The sequence below is a fragment of the Balaenoptera physalus genome (assembly GCF_965194825.1).
Source record: "Balaenoptera physalus genome assembly, chromosome: 2".
Lineage (NCBI taxonomy): Eukaryota > Metazoa > Chordata > Mammalia > Artiodactyla > Balaenopteridae > Balaenoptera > Balaenoptera physalus.
In genome coordinates this window covers 121,704,641-121,724,006 of record NC_138883.1, presented here as the reverse complement: position 1 = coordinate 121,724,006, position 19,366 = coordinate 121,704,641, and the positions used below count along the sequence as shown (strand labels likewise).

The 19,366-nt window shown below is 48.3% G+C and overlaps 1 protein-coding gene and 1 long non-coding RNA gene across 4 annotated transcripts; one reads left to right on the top strand and one right to left on the bottom strand.

Moving 5' to 3' along the window:
- Positions 1–783: 783 nt before the first annotated feature.
- On the bottom strand, positions 784–3,371 carry LOC309656365. The gene is made up of 2 exons (XR_014261299.1): positions 3,234–3,371; positions 784–1,654 (listed from the first exon to the last, which is right to left on the bottom strand). It is a non-coding gene; the product is annotated as an uncharacterized lncRNA (long non-coding RNA).
- DNAJA4 (DnaJ heat shock protein family (Hsp40) member A4) lies at positions 3,291–19,254 on the top strand (the record flags this gene model as incomplete). Of its 3 annotated transcripts, XM_082452669.1 has the most annotated exons (8): positions 3,513–3,675; positions 4,017–4,155; positions 9,205–9,385; positions 11,311–11,415; positions 12,318–12,545; positions 13,552–13,782; positions 17,088–17,188; positions 17,285–19,254. In XM_082452669.1, the coding sequence occupies 8 exons, from the start codon at positions 3,605–3,607 to the stop codon at positions 17,498–17,500; spliced, it is 1,272 nt and encodes a 423-aa protein (XP_082308795.1). In that variant the 3' UTR covers positions 17,501–19,254. The 3 variants fall into 3 exon arrangements, with proteins under 3 accessions (XP_082308796.1, XP_082308797.1, XP_082308795.1); XM_082452671.1 differs by lacking the exon at positions 13,552–13,782 and having other exon boundaries at positions 3,462–3,675; XM_082452670.1 differs by lacking the exons at positions 4,017–4,155; positions 9,205–9,385 and having other exon boundaries at positions 3,291–3,675.
- Positions 19,255–19,366: the final 112 nt, after the last annotated feature.

The window sequence follows — 19,366 nt, the reverse complement described above, 5'->3', positions numbered from 1 at the left end:
TTCTCTTTCTAACTTACTTCACTCTGTATGACAGTCTCTAGATCCATCCACGTCTCTACAAATGACCCAATTTCGTTCCTTTTTATGGCTGAGTAATACTCCATTGTATATGTGTACCACATCTTCTTTATCCATTCATCTGTTGATGGGCATTTAGGTTGTTTCCATGACCTGGCTATTGTAAATAGTGCTGCAATGCACATTGGGGTGCATGTGTCTTTTTTTTTTTTTTGGGGGCTGCGTTGGGTCTTCGTTGCTGCACACGGGCTTTCTCTAGTTGTGGTGAGCAGGGGCTACTCTTCGTTGCGGTGTGCAGGCTTCTCATTGCTGTGGCTTGTCTTGTTGCAGAGCACGGGCTCTAGGCGCACAGGCTTCAGTAGTTGTGGCACATGGGCCCAGTAGTTATGGCTCGCGGGCTCTAGAGCACAGGCTCAGTAGTTGCAGTGCACAGGCTTAGTTGCTCGACGGCATGTGGGATCTTCCCAGACCAGGGCTTGAACCCGTGTCCCCTGCATTGGCAGGCAGATTCTTAACCACTGCACAACCAGGGAAGCCCCGCATGTGTCTTTTTGAATTATGGTTTTCTCTGGGTATATGCCCACTAGTGGGATTGCTGGGTCATATGGTAATTCTATTTTTAGTTTTTTGCTTCTGTTTTAGTTTTGGTTTTTTGGCTGCGAGGCATGTGGATCTTAGCTCCCCGACCAGGGATCGAATCCGCACCCCCTGCCTTCCAATGAAGGTGAAGTCTTAACCACTGGATCCAGGAAAGTCCCCATCTACTTTTTTAAATTTTTTTTAAAAAATTTATTCATTTATTTATTTATTCATTCATTTATGGTTGTGTTGGGTCTTCGTTTCTGTGCGAGGGCTTTCTCTAGTTGCGGCAAGTGGGGGCCACGCTTCATCGCGGTGAGCAGGCCTCTCACTGTAGCGGCCTCTCTTGTTGCGGAGCACAGGCTCCAGACGCGCAGGCTCAGCAATTGTGGCTCACGGGCCTAGTCGCTCCGCGGCATGTGGGATCCTCCCAGACTAGGGCTCGAACCCGTGTCCCCTGCATTGGCAGGCAGATTCTCAACCACTGCGCCACCAGGGAAGCCCCCCATCTACTTTTTTTAACCTAAATAAAAAGGAAACTTTACCTTGCCTTCTGTGACTCGAAAACCAATGTCACTTGCAATAAAGGCTGCAATAAAGAAAAAGTGAACCATGAAAATAAACACATAACTGATAAAGTAAGAAATGTCTGTGCACAGCCTCAAATCTTCCCATGCATAATTCGAGGAAACAATGTCCTAGAACATCAGAGGCTTTGTCAAACGTAAACAAATCTGGATGCTGGCTGAAGTGGTAAAGAGAGATTTTAATCAGTAGTAACTATTGCAATAGGGAAGAGACACCAGCATGAACTGAACTCAACTTTAATTTGAACAGAAATAGCTGGGTATTTTAAAGTGAAAATGAAGAAGGGAGGGAGGCATCTGGGGGCTCAGTAGAGTGAGAGAAATGAAAACTTACCAAAGGTCAAGTGTAAATGCAACTAGGCCAGGGGTGTCTGCTAGCTGGTATTATTGAAGTTAGAATTCTACTTTCTCACAGAGACTGGGAGACAGAGGCTCTTCCTCAGGTGTCCTCAGGTGTCCTCAGGTGTTGGCTGGAACAAACAGTAAAAATTTTTGGCAGCCTTTTCTCAGGCAGGCACTTTAAAGGGGGGCAGTGTTAGAGTCATCTTAGGGAGGCAACCTTGAGCTATTAGAAACTATGCTAGTGGTTGTTCAAGTCTTTACAGGCCAAGGTTGAGGCCTAGTTGAGAAGAGGGCTCAGAGGAGCCTGGCTAGAGTTTCATAAAGGAGAGAATCTTTGTCAGCTTCTTCAGCTTAGATAAAAGTGAAAAGAACATAATGCATCATCGTGTGATGAGACTATGTGCCAGGTGCTTCAGGAGCTTATGAGGTGGATACTCTTAATATTATCCCCATAAAAAGGTTGAGGAATCTAAGGCTCAGAAAGGTTAAATCACTTGCCCAAGGTCAGGCAGCCAGAGGTAGCAACTGGAACCTAGGTCTCACTGGTTCCAGAGTTCATAGGCCCATTCTATGCCTATAGGCTCTGACCACCCACCAATGCCCTTCCTGCCAGTGTCACTGGTCCAGACTATTGAGTCTGGATAAATGTGTGGTGCAGGGCAGTGGTTCTCAGCTCTGGCTGCTCAGTGGAATCACCTGGGGAGCTTTAAAAGTACTGATGCTTGGGTTCCACCCCCAGAAGTTCTGATGCACTTGGTCTGGGGTGCAGCCTGGACACTGGGATTTTTAGAAGCTCCCAGGTGATCCCTATGAACAGCCAGGTTTGAGATTTGGATGATCACTGTGTGCTAGAAGCCTTCACAGTGATCATCCCATGTGATCCTTGCAAGAGCCCTGTGAGGAAGGCAGGCAGGCAGGCAGGTAGGCGGCAATGACCATGTCCTGCTGATGAGGAAACAAGCTCAGAGAGGCTAAGGCTCATATAGTTAATAACATCTGGGGATGGAATCAAGTTTGTGGACCTCCAGCTCTGAGTTCTCTGCCAAAGGTTACTGCTCTTCAGAGGTCTAATTGAGAGGGAAAAAGCAATGTCTCCAAGAACAGAAATGAGCAGCTTAATTTCTCTTGCAAGTTAAAAGTCATTTCTCACCCCCGCTGAACACGTGGAGGAGGGGATAGTACTTGCCTCAGCCACAGGACTCAAAATGAGGCCAAGGGATCCCAGACAGGTGAGCAGTGGCCAACCCTCCCTGACAGTGTACCATCGGCAGAAGTCAAGGCTGGCCCGGAGCAAGAAGGCCTGCAGTTCTCTGATAGCGCTGCTTTCCACGCCCACGTTCCTGCAGTGGGTGGTGATCCTTGCTACCGGGCACCTACTTACTGGGAGCTGGGCACAGCCGAAGGAAGTCAGGGACCTGTTACTGCACCAGGCAGTGAGGGTCCTGCTGCAGTCTCCAGAACCGCTCTCCCACCCCACCCCCACGCCCATTGCACCACGAGCCTGGTCCAACTTTGGTGGTTCGGAGGGGAGGGGGCACTGCCCACCTTTGGGAGACCTGGGGGACGTCGCTGCTCACATCTAACGGGCGTCACTTCCCACATCTGGGGGACGTCAAGGGTTCCCAGTTGTGGGCAGTTGAGAGACCACCGTCCACAGCTGAGGCCAGCAAAGCACCACTGTACGTATCTGGAAGGGCTTAGGTTCACCTCAGCCTTGAAGATGCCCCGGGGGGCGCCAGCAGCTTCAGGAAATGGCCTCGGGAAATGCGACCCCAGCACGGTAGAGGGCCCCTACCCACTCCAAACCCCTCAAAAACGCAACAATCCGAGGCATGCCTCCGGGCGCATCCGGACATGACCAAACAGAGGGCGGCCACACCCCCAGGGAGAGGCCGGGTGGGGACGGCGGGGAGCAGCCCTCCCAGTAGGGTTCCCGCCGACGCTGCCCTCCAGGCCACCCCATCTTCGAGCCAGCCGGACCCACGGACCCACGCAAGGGAAAAGGGCCGGCCCCGGGGCGGCGGGGCGGCCGTCGGAAGGCGCCCTCCACTCCGAAGCCGTCTTCCAAGCCCCGCAACATGGCCCGGGGCGGCAGTCAGAACTGGAGTTCCGGGGACTCAGACGGCAGGCCGGAGGAACAGGCGACCGGGTGAGCCGGGGGGTGGCGCTGGGCCGGGGCGTCGGGGGTCCGGGCCGCTAACCCGCCGCAGCGCCCCAGCCCGTCAGCTCCAGGCGCCGCCGGAACCTCCGCGAAGGTTCTGGGCTTTTGTGGCGTCACTGTCTCCTTGTGGAACCTTCCGCCGGCGCTGAATAAAACCCGCCGCGGAGGAGCCGGCGGCTCGAGTGCGGCGGTGCCGGGAGAAGAGGGTAGTCGGGCGCAGGCGGGAGAGAGCCCCCGGGGGCGGCGGCCGGCGGCGGCGGCGGCCGTGACCGTGACGCGCGGGCGGGCGGCGGGGGCGCGCTGACCGTCCTGCCCGCCCCGCTCCGCAGAGAAAAGATGGTGAAGGAGACCCAGTACTATGACATCCTGGGGGTGAAGCCCAGCGCCTCCCCGGAGGAGATCAAGAAGGCCTATCGGAAGCTGGCGCTCAAGTACCACCCGGACAAGAACCCGGATGAGGGCGAGAAGGTGCGGGCCGGGCTCCCGCGGGGCCAGCCGTCAATTATTCAGCCCGGAGCTCGGGGGCTGTGAATTATTGAAGGCGGCGGGGAACGCGAGCCGCGTTTGTTGGAGAGGCGGTCGTCAGGTGCCGCGCACCACGCCGCGGGGCCGGGCCGGGGCCGGGGGTGGTCCGAGGCGGAGGGGGCGCGGCGCGGTCAGTTGGAGGGCGCTTCGCCGAGCCCCAGCCTCGCCGGGCTGGGCATCGGGGCTGGTGCCGGGGCCCGAGGCGCCGGGACCCCTCGTGAGCCCCTGCGCAGCCCATTCATTCCTCCCTTCGCTCCACAAGGGCTCCTCCGAACGCCGGGGAGGGCCGGGACTGAAACGTGGGGGCCCAGTTCTCCTAGGGTTTGCGGGCATTCCTGTCGGAAAGGCAGTCAGCAAGCCGGGAAACTGAGGCACACGCGACCAGAAGAAGTTGTGTACTTGCTGGGGACGACCGGGGTTGAATTATTTTTGTGCTCATATTCCCTGTTGATGCATAAGCCCTAGAGGTGAGTTTCTTTAATCTGAGTTAGTACCTTGGACAAACCCGGTGTCCTTCTTGAGAATGGCCGACTGGATTTCTTCAGTGTGCCTGTCTCCTGCCTGATCAAGGTTGTCAGACATTGAATAATCACCTTTTCTTTATTAAACAGGGACATGGAGATCTTTAACCCGACACATCATTTTATATGCACATTACAGGTTTTCTGTGACAAATGACCTGCAGTGGATCCTAAGTACCAATAATAATAGGCTGAAAAATGCTCTGCATCTTAGAGGCCTAAATTAAACTTTTTGATCCTGTTCACAAGAAAAGAGTCAACCAGCTTTTTATGCCCAAGGAAGCTCATTACCCACCAGAATAGGTGATTAGAAAGATCAGGCATTGATCCTTGGGAAAGCTTGTTGGCCTTCCCACTCCTCCTTTGACTTGCCATTTTCTTATAAAACTTGGGATATCCTAGATGGCTTTTGGGAGGTGGGGCTTTTGTGGTAGCTGATAGCAATGACACCTGGGCCACTTTTGAAGCCATAGATTACCTGTCTAGCATTTAGACTCGTGGAAACGACTATAGTATCAAAATACCTGTCTGTGTTAGCTTTTCCAAGCTGTAGAAACCTGCCTAAAGAAGGTTGGCTGGGTGGCAACAGTGATAGGATATTTATATTTAGCCACAGGTGCCGAGTGTCGCTGTCACAAGTTTAAAATGCTTTTCTGGAAGACCATTTGTCTGTTACTCGTGTTCTTTCTCATCTATATTTAGGTGGCTTACTGTAGCTTTTAAAGTCACTGGCTTTCTACGTAGTGTTGGTGATTCATAGATGTGCTCCCTAAATTCATTGTAGGCTGTTTCTGAGAGCAGCCTTTAAGGAGAGCGCACCCAGGCTTCCAATTTCACGTTTCAGAGGCGGCACGTGGGAAAGCCTTCTGACCCTGGTTCAGGTCAGATCTCATGGCACTCTCCAAGAGTAAGTCATGGCTGTGTGCCATTGGAGTGAGTCTGCCCTTGGTGTTCTGAAGCTTTTTTTAAATTGGACTTAATGGTCCAATGGTGTTGCCCTGCATATACCTGCCTGAGCAGAGGTGGTTGATTTGTTTTAAACTAATATTTATTTATAGCCAGATACTTAATTAGTGTCACTTGAAGTGTCTGGCGGGTCCCTTTCAGCCTAGAGGTGGGGGGTTCTGTGATGTTCCAGGAATACTTTTCCCTTCCCACCTTCCATGAAGGGGATAAAACCCTTTAATTTAGTTCTCAGCTAAAACTTCTTCCAGCCTCTGACCATAGGCTGAACCACTGGCCTAGTCCTCATCCTAATTTAATTATGATTCCTTGTTTGCTACCTGTATTCCCTAGAAACGAAACGGTTTGAGGAGACTGGGGACAGAGTTTATAGAAACTGCTGTAAAGTTCCCTAGAGAGGACTCACGCATTCATTCACTCACCGGATACCTGCTGTTTGGTCCTGCTGTGTGCTGGGCGCACTGTGTAGGCCTTTTCTTTTTTGTGCAAGTTTGTGTGTAGTTCTTATCCACTGTATCTGTTCATAGGTGGAACCTTTTTATTTTTTCCCCCCAAGTTTGTCACTGTATTAATGTCTATTCAAAAACAGACTGAGCCAGTCCGTTCTCCCTTGCTCCAGGGCAACTGAAAAGGCTATTGGGGTGTTGGTCTTTGTTTTGTGGCTTGTTGTCCTGTGTTGCTAAGCATTGGGTGGCTGGTGTTTGTTGTCAGGTGTTCTGTATAGAGTCTCTACTTTTCTGCAGCTGGTTTTCTGAAAGACACACCGGCAGCGGGTCAGTAAGTGAGTCCCTTTCAGGGGCCGTGATGGGGGTATATTCTTGGCTATTAACCCCAGCCAGCTTTTGAGATGAGTTTGGTCTTTTGGCCAATTTTACTGTAACTTTTAGTTTGAATAATAGACTTTTAAGTTAAAAAATCATAAAAGAGAGCATAACAGTGCAGAAAATTTCAGAATATTGAGGAAAACCCACCAAGTACACATCACCCTAACTGCTGTCCCTGTGTTTCTTTCCAGGCTTTTTCCAGGGTGATTGTACATGGTCATCCTGGCACATAGGGTTTTTTTTCCTCACCACTGAATACTTTAAATACTTTTCCCAGTTGCTACATAGTCTCCAAAGCCACTTTTCCAGATGCGTAATAATCTTATTAAAGGAACTGTGGCAAATTATTACAGTCTGAAAGGTGAGCTGGTCAGAGTACTAGTCTCCAACTGTGAGATGGGTGGGGGTCAGGCAGGGACTGAATTAGACTCTGGAGTGCTGAGACCCACCCCTACCCCCAGGGTAGTGGGAGCCCCACCCCTTTGTGAGGTGTGGCCTCTGGTTGAATGCCCCAAGTGACAGGGCATTCCTTTTCCTTTTTAGATTAATCATCCATTCTGTTAAGTGCAAGAGTCTTTCAACTATCCAGAGTGTTTCTAGTGGACATTCTCTTGAAGCATGTTTACCTAGTACAGACGGGCCCAGAGACTCCCTGGGGGCAGCCTGGCCTGGTTGCTTTCGGATCTTCCCTACCGGGCACCTAATCCCTACACCTTATTTTCCTTCTGTGGAAAGGAGTAGTGGTGAACGATACCTACTTCTTTACAGAAATGGTGGGAGAATTAACGTACCAAAAAACCTAACTACCTTGAGTATGATTCTGATGTCTCTAAGACAGTTTTTTAAATTACCCAGTTGTTAGCTATTATTTATTAGCTATCATTTATTATTTATTAGCTACTTATTAGATCTCTATCAGGGATCTGTAGTACAAGAGAAAACCTAGTGTCTGTCAGTTTCCATATTTGTATATTCAAAGCACTTTTTTTTTCTGTATGTTCTGTATTTTTTTTTTTTCTTCCTAAACCATTCCCCTGGAGGGTGAAAACCCTATCTCACTTATTCATTTCTCAATTCTGGGAATTGAGCCATTCATATAACAAGTATTTACTAGGTACCTTCTACATGCCAGACAGTGTTCTAGGTTTGGGGATATGGCAGTGGACAAAGCTGACCTAACTACCTGTCCTCATGGAGCTGACACTGCAGTGGGGACACCATCCCAGCAGTAAGTGCCCTGGTTTTGGGGAACAGCAAGGAGGCCAACAGCGCAGGAGCAGAATTGCGGGGAGCTGGAGGCAAAGGTGTCATTTTGGGCTTGTAGACCAGAATAAGAACTGGCTTTTACTCCAAGTGAGCCGGGCCCCTTGGAGGGCTTGGGACAGAGGACTGACGTGATTAGCTGGCAAGTTCTGGCTGCTGTGCGGAGAACAGACTGAAAGCTGAGGTGAAGGCGGAGGATGGGAGTCCAGTGAGGAGGTTACTGGGCTATCCAGGCCAAAGAGTGTGTCCTCTGCCAGGGCGGGCGTGGTGGTGGTAGTGGTGAGAAGGGATGGCGTTTGGATATTTTATATAGTGTTTTGATTTTATGTTAAAAACTTCCATATATCTGCAGAAAAGGTGAGAGTGGTACAACGAACACCTGCCTTTCTTTCACCTACCTTCACTGATTATAAATAGGTCACCACATTTGCTTTCCCTATATTATTATTATTTGCTAAAGCTTTTGAGAGTAAGTTGTATACATCATAACCTTTCAGCCCTAAATGTTTATCCTTGGGAAAACAACATCCTTGTACATAACCACACTACATTTATCAAATTTAAGAAGTTTAACATTGAGAAAAAAATTCCCATTTTTCCAGTTGTTCCAATGTCCTTTGTAGCAATTTTTTCCCCAGTGCAAGATCCAGTCCAGGATCCAGTCCAGGGTCACACACTGCATTTAGTTTTCCTGTCTTTTAGTTTTGCAGAATATACTTCTATTTGGGTTTTCTGATTCTTTTCTTACAGTTGGATTCCAGGATACATTTTTGGCAGGCATGTGACACATGGGATGTTCTGACTTAGGGTACTGGAGATAGACATTTGAAGGTAGCACCAGAAGGATTTGTTGAGAGATGAGATGTGAGGGAGAGGAAATGAGGTTTTGGAATTGCTAATAAGTGAGCTGTGGGGGAGACTATGGGAGGGGCAGGACTTTGGGGGGGAGATCAGGACAGATTCGTGCACAGTGTCTGCAGCCTGCATGCGGATGGATGCTCACAGGATGTCTGTAGTTGAATTTTATGCTAGTAACCTAGGAAAGCAGCCCTCCTGAGCTGGAAAGCAGCCCTCATGGGCTTTATGCAGTTGTAGGTTAAGCCCTGGCCTGGTCTCACTACATCTTAGCTCCACTCTACTTCTTCCTGTCTGGTGCAGCCTGAGGAGGAAGAAACTCTTTCTTACTGCTCTGCATCCTTATTCTCTGCAGTGGCCCTGCCTCTCATCCCTTAGTAATGTTTGCCCTATGTATCCCACTCTACAAAGGGATTAAATGGAAAAGTCAGGTTTCAGATAACATATAGATCTGCTAGTTTGGGGGGTTGGGTGTAGAATCCCTCTGTCATTGCATTTATGTGGTGGGTTTGCATCATGAACAACTCAAACCTTCTCTTTTTAATCTCTCTTTTTTTCTTTTGAAGTTTAAGCTCATATCCCAGGCATATGAAGTGCTTTCAGATCCAAAGAAAAGGGACATTTATGACGAGGGCGGCGAACAGGCAATTAAGGAAGGAGGCGCAGGCAGCCCCAGCTTCTCTTCCCCCATGGACATCTTTGACATGTTCTTTGGTGGCGGAGGACGGATGGCTAGAGAGAGAAGAGGTAACTGCTTTGAAAGACGTTAAGCAGTTTTATAGTTTCCAAATTGTACGTGTTGCTGGAATCAGGACGGATCATGCCTTAAAAGGGTGTAGTTGTCATGTTTGGGGATCATTAGCTTTAGTTCATCGCTTGTTTAGTCTACCTGGAATCTCTTAGTGCATTTAGCAATTAATTGCCTGACACCTTCCCAACACCACATATAAAGGATCAAATGGGGAATTCCCTGGTGATCCAGGGGTTAGGACTCGGTGCTTTCACTGCTGGGGCCTGTGTTCAGTCCCTGGTCAGGGAACTAAGATCCTGCAAATGGTGCGCCCCCCCACCCCCCAAAAAGAGCAAATGGCGGTGAGGAGAAAGGAGGAAGTTCAAGTTCATCTTGCCCTCTTTTTCTCTTTTGTTGGGGTCAGGTTCCATTTATGTTCCTAAGGGACATAAACGGCACCTCCTGTGGTTATTAGTGATACCTCTGCCGAGAGTGCTCTTCTCCCTCCTGCACGCTTCCTCCCATGCCTCCTGACTTGGGCCAGGGCCCGCGGGCTCTATTTCTGGCTGGTGCTCTGCCATGTGCAGTGTGGCCTCATTTTCTCAGCCTGCTCAGGAGATTTTCTAGGTAACAAAATTTACCCCTTGATGTTTGAACATCTTTGTAAAAGAAGCTACTTTGCCTCTCTCTTCAGAATGCATTAGGACTAGCAGCTTCGTCCCCAGAGGTGAATTGAGGGACTTAGCTCTTGGTGAAATGGCCCCAGGCCCCTGTTTTTGAGTTCTGGGTTTGTTCTTCCTAATTTTTCTACCTCTTACCTCCTGCCAGGCTCTGGACTGTCACCTCCAGTCTCTGGAGGTGTCTCTAATAGCCCCCTTCCCCTGTCCTGCTTACGGTTGATACTCTGCTTTGGACCTCAAAACCAGATAGATAACCAAGCTTATTCAAATCCTGGGTGAAATCAAAATAAGTTCTGCATTGAGGTTTAAGAAGGGTGGTTTGAGGTCAACAAGAGGCCCCTGGATAAATAAGGCTGTACTTGTTCCCACATTATAATTGACTTCGAGCTTTGAAAAGCTTGGCTGTCAATTCTGTGAATACAGTGTGCTGAAAATCACAAAGTGTTTATTAGGGAAAAATCCTTACCCTGTTTTCTGGGTATGTTGCCTGCTCATATAATTGACAGTGTGGATGTGATTAAAACCTTGGGTATCTTCTTGCCTAGCTCTCTCACTGTCTTGAGATGAACAACTTCACGCCCTTAATTAAGTCATCTCTCAAAGTTGACAGCCAATAAACAAGGACAGCATCTCAGTGACCTCGAGAGCCCTATGGGCAGCAGAGAGGGACCTGATGCTGTGGGTCCTGACAGGCTGGCATGGTGCCAGAGCAGACAGACTCCCACCCTGAAGATGAAAGGCCCACTGTCCTGGATGCACAGACAAGATTTCCACAGATGAAAGAGTTCCCACTTGGCCACAAGACATAGAAGGGCTCAAAAAGTAAAGGACGTTATGTTCAAGGAAGAGTTTCAGTTAAAGGTCCAGAGACTGACTTCGTGCATCATCTATAAGGAAAGGGCTCCTTTCATGGGGAGAACCTAGTTAACCAATCTCATTGGTTAACATTGCCTTGGGTTTCCTCACTGATCTCTCATTCTCAGATTTGTTTTAGAAAATAAAGATGAAAGTCTTTGTTGACACCTATAAATGATTGAATAATTAGCTCATAGCTAGAAAGGGTATTAGTTCTCATACTGGCAAAGGGCCAGAAGGATGGGCCAGATGTAACAGAAGCAAGCATTGCTTCCCACAGGGAAGGGAATGAATGACACAGGCATACTTTGAGACTTCATACAACTAAAGGTCATATGGGTAGTATTTAATACAGTGGTATATTTAATACAGTATTACTAATTGGTCTTTGTTTTTCCCTCGGTAAGGCAAGAATGTTGTACATCAGTTGTCTGTAACTCTTGAAGATTTATATAATGGAGTCACAAAGAAATTGGCTCTCGAGAAAAATGTAATTTGTGAGAAATGTGAAGGTAAGAATTAATTTCTGAATGAGTCTCATAGTTCTGGTCCCTTAGATCTGGAAACAATTCTTACTGTTTTACAATTCAGAGAAAAATAATTTATCTTTTTAAATGTGAAGGTCAGAGATTGCAAACAGGTAGCCTGAGGGCCAAATCCATTTCATTTGGCCCTGTACATTTTTTATTTGGACTGCACATTTATTTAGTATGTTGACAATTATTTTAAAAATATAAAAATCAAGAATGGTTCACTCAACCTAGGGGTCAGCAGACTTTTGCTGGAAAGGGCCAGATGATAGGTACTTCTGGGCTTCGTGAGCCATGCAGTCCCTGCCGTAACTATTCAACTCTTATTGCAAAAGGAGCCATAGACAGTAAACAAGCAGATGACATAGCTGTCTTCCAATAAAGCTTTATTTACAAAACCAGGCAGCTGGCCATAGTTTGCTGTCCTTGAGTTAAATGTAAATGTAATTAACGTAATTTTTTAAAATCTGATTTTTCAAGAAAAGTCAGATCTGGTGACTTGGTCACACACTGTCCCACAGAGGAGTGGCTGGGCTGGATAGCCACCCCTGTGGACAGGGCTGTTTTCTCCAGTCTCCACTGGTCACACGTAGGCGTGGGCGTTCTTCCACCCTGGGGTGGACAAAAACACACTTGGTGAAGTTAAAGCAATGAATTTGTCTTGGTATAGCCAAAACCACAGATGTTTGTGCTGACATGTTAACATCTGGATATTGTCTGCTTGGCTGGAATCATCCAGACTCTTCCACGTGGCTTTTCATGATTGTAAATAGTCAGAATTCAAACCCCAGTGTCCAATTTTGTGGCTCATTATCCTTCTGTGGTGGCACCCAGCAGAGATGCTTCTAAGGGACGAGCACAGCCTTGTTCCTGTCTCCCCACAGGCGTTGGTGGGAAGAAGGGATCTGTGGAGAAGTGCCCAGTGTGCAAGGGGCGAGGGATGCAGATTCACATCCAGCAGATCGGGCCGGGCATGGTGCAGCAGATCCAGACCATGTGCATCGAGTGCAAGGGCCAGGGCGAGCGCATCAACCCCAAGGACCGCTGTGAAAGCTGCAGTGGTGCCAAGGTCATCCGAGAGAAGAAGAGTATCGAGGTGCACGTGGAGAAAGGTGAGGCTGCGCAGCACTGGCGCCCCACGCTGGTGGACATGCATCTCAGGTGCTGATTGTGGGGCACAAGCGTTAGGTATCGGGGAAGTGAGACACAGCACAACTGGTATTTAAATGCCGTTAGAATGTGCCGTCAGTTCTTCCAATTCCCAGGGCATCTTCCATGGACCCTCCCTGGCTTTATTTCCATCCGTGTCACCTGCCAAAGTTTTCTTGCTTACAAAACCTCTTTGTAAGGTTTTCCAATGCCCTGGAAGTCACTTAACCTTGATTTTGGTTAATTGCCCTCTCTTGCCCTTCTCAAACCATTACTTTAGAGTCACTGGGAGTGTTATTCCTAATGGCTTTTGTTGCTCATTGGCCGTAAAAGCTTATCTAAGTCTTCGTAGCTGGATGTCCCTTTTCTCCACACATTTCCCCTCTGTTGCAGCAGATTCTCCCAAATCCAGCACCTTCCTCCTGCTGTTCATTTTGCCTGGGCCATCATTTTAGGGTCTTTTTCCCTCTTAGTTGTTCCCCCTGATCATCCTGTGGCTTCCTAACCCAGCAAATGTATTTAGGTGAGAGACCAGAGTACACAAATCAACACCCAACCAGCACACATGTTGAGGGACTTGACACTGTGCCTGTGTGCACAGAGACTTATCAGAAGGCCCCCAGAGCCCAGTGCTGTTTGTGCGTCAAGAAGCAGGCGGTGACCTGCTCACGGTGCACTGTCAGCTGTGGCATCGCACGGCCAGGAGGGCGGGGGCTGCGTGGTGAACTTGCGATGTGGCGGCCTCGTTTCCCACCCTCCCTGCTGCACGCTTGGCTGAGGACCCTCGTTATGCCGAGGGGAGTGAGGCCTCTTGGTCAGTGGTAATCCCAGCCCCAGGCCTGCACGAGGTTGGGAGGTTAGATGAATAAAGAACCCCCAAAGGGCTCTCTGTGAGCCTTCTTCAAAAGCTTTGTCGGAAGTACGGTTTTTAAGAGAAATGGCTAATCAGAAAGGGATGATGTTTCATAGGTATGAAAGATGGGCAAAAGATACTGTTTCATGGAGAAGGAGATCAGGAGCCTGAGCTGGAGCCTGGTGATGTCATAATTGTGCTTGATCAGAAGGATCATAGTGTCTTTCAGAGACGAGGCCATGACTTGATCATGAAAATGAAAATTCAGCTTTCTGAAGCCCTTTGTGGCTTCAAGAAGATGATAAAAACACTGGATGATCGAGTCCTTATTATTACATCCAAATCAGGTAATGTTTCAAATGTGTTTCGTTGTAGTTCTTCTGTATGTTTGGCATAATGATGCTGGCAGCTTAGCCTGGTTTCACATTCAAGGCTGACTTCTGTTGCACAAGTTAGTGTGACTTGATTTTCTCTAAATTTAAAGTCATCACTAGGGACTTTTGAGAATTTTATGAATTTCTTTTATAGTTTCCACGAAAAAAATTCAGTTTTGGGGAAAGAGCCTCAAAACAGGAATCTTGGGGATCTAAATTTCTACCTGGAACCTGCCAATTTAACTTACATTTTTTTAAAAATTAACTTTTGTATAATAAAACACAGCTGATAATAGATGGTGTTTTTCTATAAAATGGTGATCTGTGCTGATTCATCCATGTTTCTCTAGCCTCTGTGTTGTCGATTACGTGAGAGACATTTTAAAATAGAATTTTCCTGAAAAAAAAAGACATCGTCTGCCAGCTTATCCTTGGCGGCTTCTAGAGAACTGCCCATCTGCACACAGGCACAGGAGCTTGAGGGAGCTGCCTCTGGACCCAAAGGGTTCTCAAAGGCCTGAGAGCTCAGCCTGCCAGCACGTGTGTAGATGCCAGGCTCCCAGCTCCCAGGAGGGCTAGTGTTCACTGCAGCTGAGTCCATGTGGGCCCCAGAGCACCTGCCTGGAAGGGGCTGTGAGGAGGCCCAGCAAATTGGAGAAGGGAGAGAGGCCAGGCTGGGGCCCTCAACTTGAAGCTGCCTCCGAATAGCACTTCAGGTCAGTTGTCCATGTCAAAGAATGTCTGGACAGGTGCAGTGGTGGCTGAGCCACCCAGACATCCGTGACCCCATCACTGGCCGTGAGCAGTGCCGCTCTGGTCCCCTTGCTGGCCACAGGGTTAGGGAGTGACTTCTCCTGTGGGTATCTGAGGTTTAGGCTAGAGGGGTAGGCTCAGAGCTGGGGTGGGAGGTAACCAGCCAATAACGCTGTCCGAGGGCAGTGTAATTAAGACCCTGAAGTCCAGTGGAGTGAGCCACCTTGCCTCCCCAGCCTCCATCCAGGGCTTTCCTGCCTCTGTGTCCATTTCTCTCTTCCCCTTTCTGGCCTGTTCTCTTTCTCTGCCACTTTCCTCTTTGGCTTTTTCTGTTTCCTCTTTTCTGGGTATAAGTGAAATGGAATTATATATCCAAGTCTTGATCAGAGGTTTGTTTTGGGTTTTTTTGCTTTTGTTTTTTACTTTTTATTTGGAAACAATTTCAAACTAACAAAAAGTTGTAAAAATAAAAACAGTATGAAGACCACGCATATATGATTTGCCTATTGTTAAAATTTTACTCTGTTTGATTTTTCATTTCTGTGTTTGTGTATAGATATACTTAAGGATTGGGGAAAAGCACTGCAGTATAATGAAAATATGCATGAAAATTTTAAATACAGCACCTTCCTTTAGATTCCATTCTGTAAGCCTCCCAAGGTACCCAATTCCTCCCCTCACTTCTGTAGGAAAGTTTGGGGATCATAGTTCACACAAAGCCCTAGGCCACAGGCTGTGAGTGGGTGTGTGCCCAAGACCCCTGGTATCATGTCCAAGACCCCCTAACATTGTCTCAGACCTGATTCCAGCCCTTCGGGGAGCATGAGCTGGGCAGCATCTTTGGGGTGCTGTGTAACTTCTTTGCGAAAGCTCGTCTTTGGCCGAGCTCCCTGGAGCAGGGGCCCCTGCCATGGGATTGGAGCCCAGTGTTCCTTGCTGCCTCCCAGCTGATCCCAGCCACAGGGAAACTGGGAGCCAAGGACGCAAGACAGGAAGTGAGCCCCAGAGGGAAGGAAGTTGTAAACCCCGAGAAACCCATTTCCTTGCTTAGTTATAAGGAAGGGCAGGGTGTCCAGAAAACCTTCTGCTGGAGATTTCTCTTGTGCTTTTTCTTTTTGCTCATTTATCTTTTTTTGAGTCCTTTTCTTTCACCTCTTCTTTTCTTGTTTTGGCTTATTTCTCTTTCCTTCATTTCTTCTTCTCTCTTCTGCTACTGAAGTGCCTTCCTCGCCAGAGGCCTTTAGGCTGTCTTGAGCACGGCTGAGAATCAGGAGATTAAAGAAAAAAGTGTTTCACCAGGGTGTGATCCCCCTGACTGAAGGCAGATATGTACCTCACGGAAGAGCTGACTCACCATCTCTTTCCTTCTCTTACACGTGGTTGTCCACGCTTGGTCCCACGGTTTCCCTGCCCCCCAGTGAGTTAGAAGCAGAAGTCCGAGTTGTGCTGAGAGCAACAAGAAGTGTGACACCTGACAGGAACAAAGAGACAGAAAAGCTATTAAAAACAAAGGCCATAACAAGCCCAGCAGCCTGGGGCCCTTTAGCTAATGGGGTCCTCCTGCAGTCAGCAGCTCTGAGGGCCACATGTGAGTCACAGCCCTGCACTGAGTGACCCCCAAGGAGAGAGTCCTCCACACCCTTTATTTTAAAAGCTCCCATGAGATACTTTAAAAGATTTCCTCTTGAGAGAGTTCATCCAGGGGAGTGGGACGCTGAATAAATGTTTGGGCTCCCCCCAACCATTTTTTCTGAACATTTCTTTCTTTGTCCATTTTCATTACTGAGCTGAAGAGCATACTTTTTAAAGAGACCCTTTTATCCCTTTTCTTTTCATGTTTGGAAGGAAATGATATTTTTAGATTTGGGGGCGAACCAAGAGCTCTGGGGGGACTAAACTCCCATGATGCCTTTTGAAAAAGTGTAGAATGTAAGATCCAGCAAGTGCAAGCCAGACCAGCTCCAGCCCACCAGCTCATGGAGACTGCCTGTGGCCGGAGCCACCTTGTGAGCCCCCCACCCAGAAGGCTGGCTCTCCTGCCAGGCGGGATCTGGCTGGACTCTTGAGGCCATTCCTGCTCCAAGCTCTGCTGGAGTCTGTGAGGAGCAGACTACCCTCCCACTCATGGGAAGGTTGCAGTGACAGCCTGACACAAGAGGCAGGCTGACAGCTATCAGCCCTGTTTACCCAGACTGAGTGTTGATTCCCAGTTCACTTTTTTAAACCAACCTTATGATGGAGGCTTCAGCCCACTCCTCCTTCGATACACTGCAGGAGCCCAGTGCGTGGGTCACAGAGGGTTCCACTCCCGCCCCCCTCCCTCTCATCCCCCTCACCCAGCCGGTTCCTCTGACAGGCATCATTCTGGTCGGGACCAGCTTTTTAGTCAGATGCCCCATGACCCCTGCCTTTGCCTGCTGTTGTGGGGGTGATAGTGTCTGCCCCAGGCTCTCCCCACAGGGGGACTGACCTCTCCCGGCTGCCCTCCATCTTCCTGTTTCATAAGTAAACCTTCTCTGCGGCAGGTGAGGTGGTAAAGCACGGGGACCTGAAATGTGTGCCCAACGAAGGAATGCCAATCTACAAAGCACCCCTGGAGAAAGGGACACTGATCATACAGTTTTTAGTAAGTGCATGTGTTTTATTCTCATGGGACATATAATTAAATGCCTTAATTGGGGAGGGAAGAAACAACTGCTCTTTCCCACCTCACCCTTTACAGGTTACTTTTCCTGAAAAACACTGGCTGTCTCAAGACAAGCTTCCCCAGCTGGAAGCTCTGCTCCCTCCTCGACAGAAAGTCAGGATTACAGATGACATGGATCAGGTGGAGCTGAAGGAGTTCAATCCCAATGAGCAGAACTGGCGCCAGCACAGGGAGGCCTACGAGGAGGATGACGACGGGCCCCGGGCCGGAGTGCAGTGCCAGACGGCATGATGCGGCCCGGCGCAGCGTGGCCCGGCCGGACAGCACATGATGAATGTAAAGTTGGCACAATGAAAATGGCATCGCTTTAATGGCCTCGTGTTTGGGATGTCCTGTGTATGTGTTCAGCATTCTCAACTGCTGAGTGTCTTTTTGGTTTTTCTTTTGTTTTTCTTTTGGTTGTAACGTAAGTTATCGGTTTATATTTAAATGTTTTAAGTGTAAATCACTCTAGTCTGCATATGGAATCTGTTTATTTACATTTTCAGGATATTTTTGAGATGCCAGTGACTGCACTGACACTTTGTGCTTCTAGAGGCTTTGCCATAATTCAGTTCCACCAATAAAGCACAGCCCAGACAACAGCACTCAGCCCCCTAGCAAACCTCCAGGCATGAAGTGGGCGACCTGGCCCAAGTCTAGCTCTGCGGTTTCTTTCCCTCCCCACCTCCCTCATAATGGCAAAGTTACTGAGGGCATGATCTCAGGGCTGCTCATGTGACATTTCTGAATCTAGATTCTAGATGCTTCTCCTCAAGAATAAAAGCACATCTGTGGGTTGGGCTTGGCTGCAGTGCCTGGTTCACGCTGAGTGGGCTGCAGGGCCAACTTGGTTCCTACCTGTGTCCTGTGCCCTTGAATGCTTGGAATGGGGTGTGAGTGTGTCTGATCATCTCTCTTGGAAGCTTCCTGAACCTTCCAGGCCTTGCGGTGAGGACAAACCAGGGTTTTAAATGAAACGCTGATAAAACTGTTTGCGCCCCCGCACTTTGTTTTTTGTTGTTTGATTTTCTGTTGACAGCCTTTGCAGTGCTCTCCCACCAAAGTGCTTACTTGTAAAGATAACGAAACCATCCATGTCCGCAGCAGCCTCAGTGCAACGGAATCCACGGGAGATGCTGGTGGTTCAGCCCCATGGCACAGCCAGCTTCCCTGTCTGACCAGTGATCCTGGATGACTTGAGGGTCTGGAAAGGCAGAGGACATCTCAGTGTTTTCCACCTCATTCTCCCAGATTGAACTCCCTTCCAAAGGATGGTTCCTCTCCTTGCACAGCCATATCACAAAGGGCTTCCTGCTCAAGGGATAATGTTTTAGTGAGAACTGAAGTTTTACTCTGGACCGCAGTCTGTCTGGACTACCACTGTAAATGATAACTTGGGAGGGATATTATACATTAACTCCTGGCAGGTAGACTACAATTTAAATTTAGGGTTACCTCAACCTTTAGCCATTACTGCTCCTTTCCTTCCCACAACAGTCATGAAGAAAAACTCCTGCCTTCTAAGCTGCTGGGTTAAAGCAGAGGCCACTTTTCAGATCCACCCTTATTGGGTATACAGTATCTGAGAGTTTGACTCAGACCAGGGACCTCCCCAGGAGGGTCAAAGGGTAGATGAGACCCATGGCAGGTAGGTCCAGCGGATGGACCAGGCTCCAGCTGGCTAGTGGGTGGGCATAATTTGCTCAAAATAGGTATAGAAAGAGCCCACCTGTCCCACTTTGACCATCAGTCAGGAAAGACATAAAACCTATTCTTCCAACTAAGCCTATATGAAAATCAATTGACAAATGGACCACAACTCCAGGGTGTTCTGTTTCTGTGCTGTGACTCCCTAATAAATTATTGCTAGAAAACTGTCTAGTTGATGATGAGGCAAAATTACATTCAGCTCCTTGTCATGTAAAGAATTTGGAGGGTGTTGCTTAAAATTTATTCCACCTGTATATTTGTCACTTTAAAATTAAAATTGAGCTGGTATGAGAGACAGATGGTTTGTTTTTTTTTAAATTTTCTTGAGCTCCAATGACCAGTGCTAAGTGCCAGTTTGCCTCATGTTGGTTGATATAACATAATGAAGTTTCCACTCTCACGGAG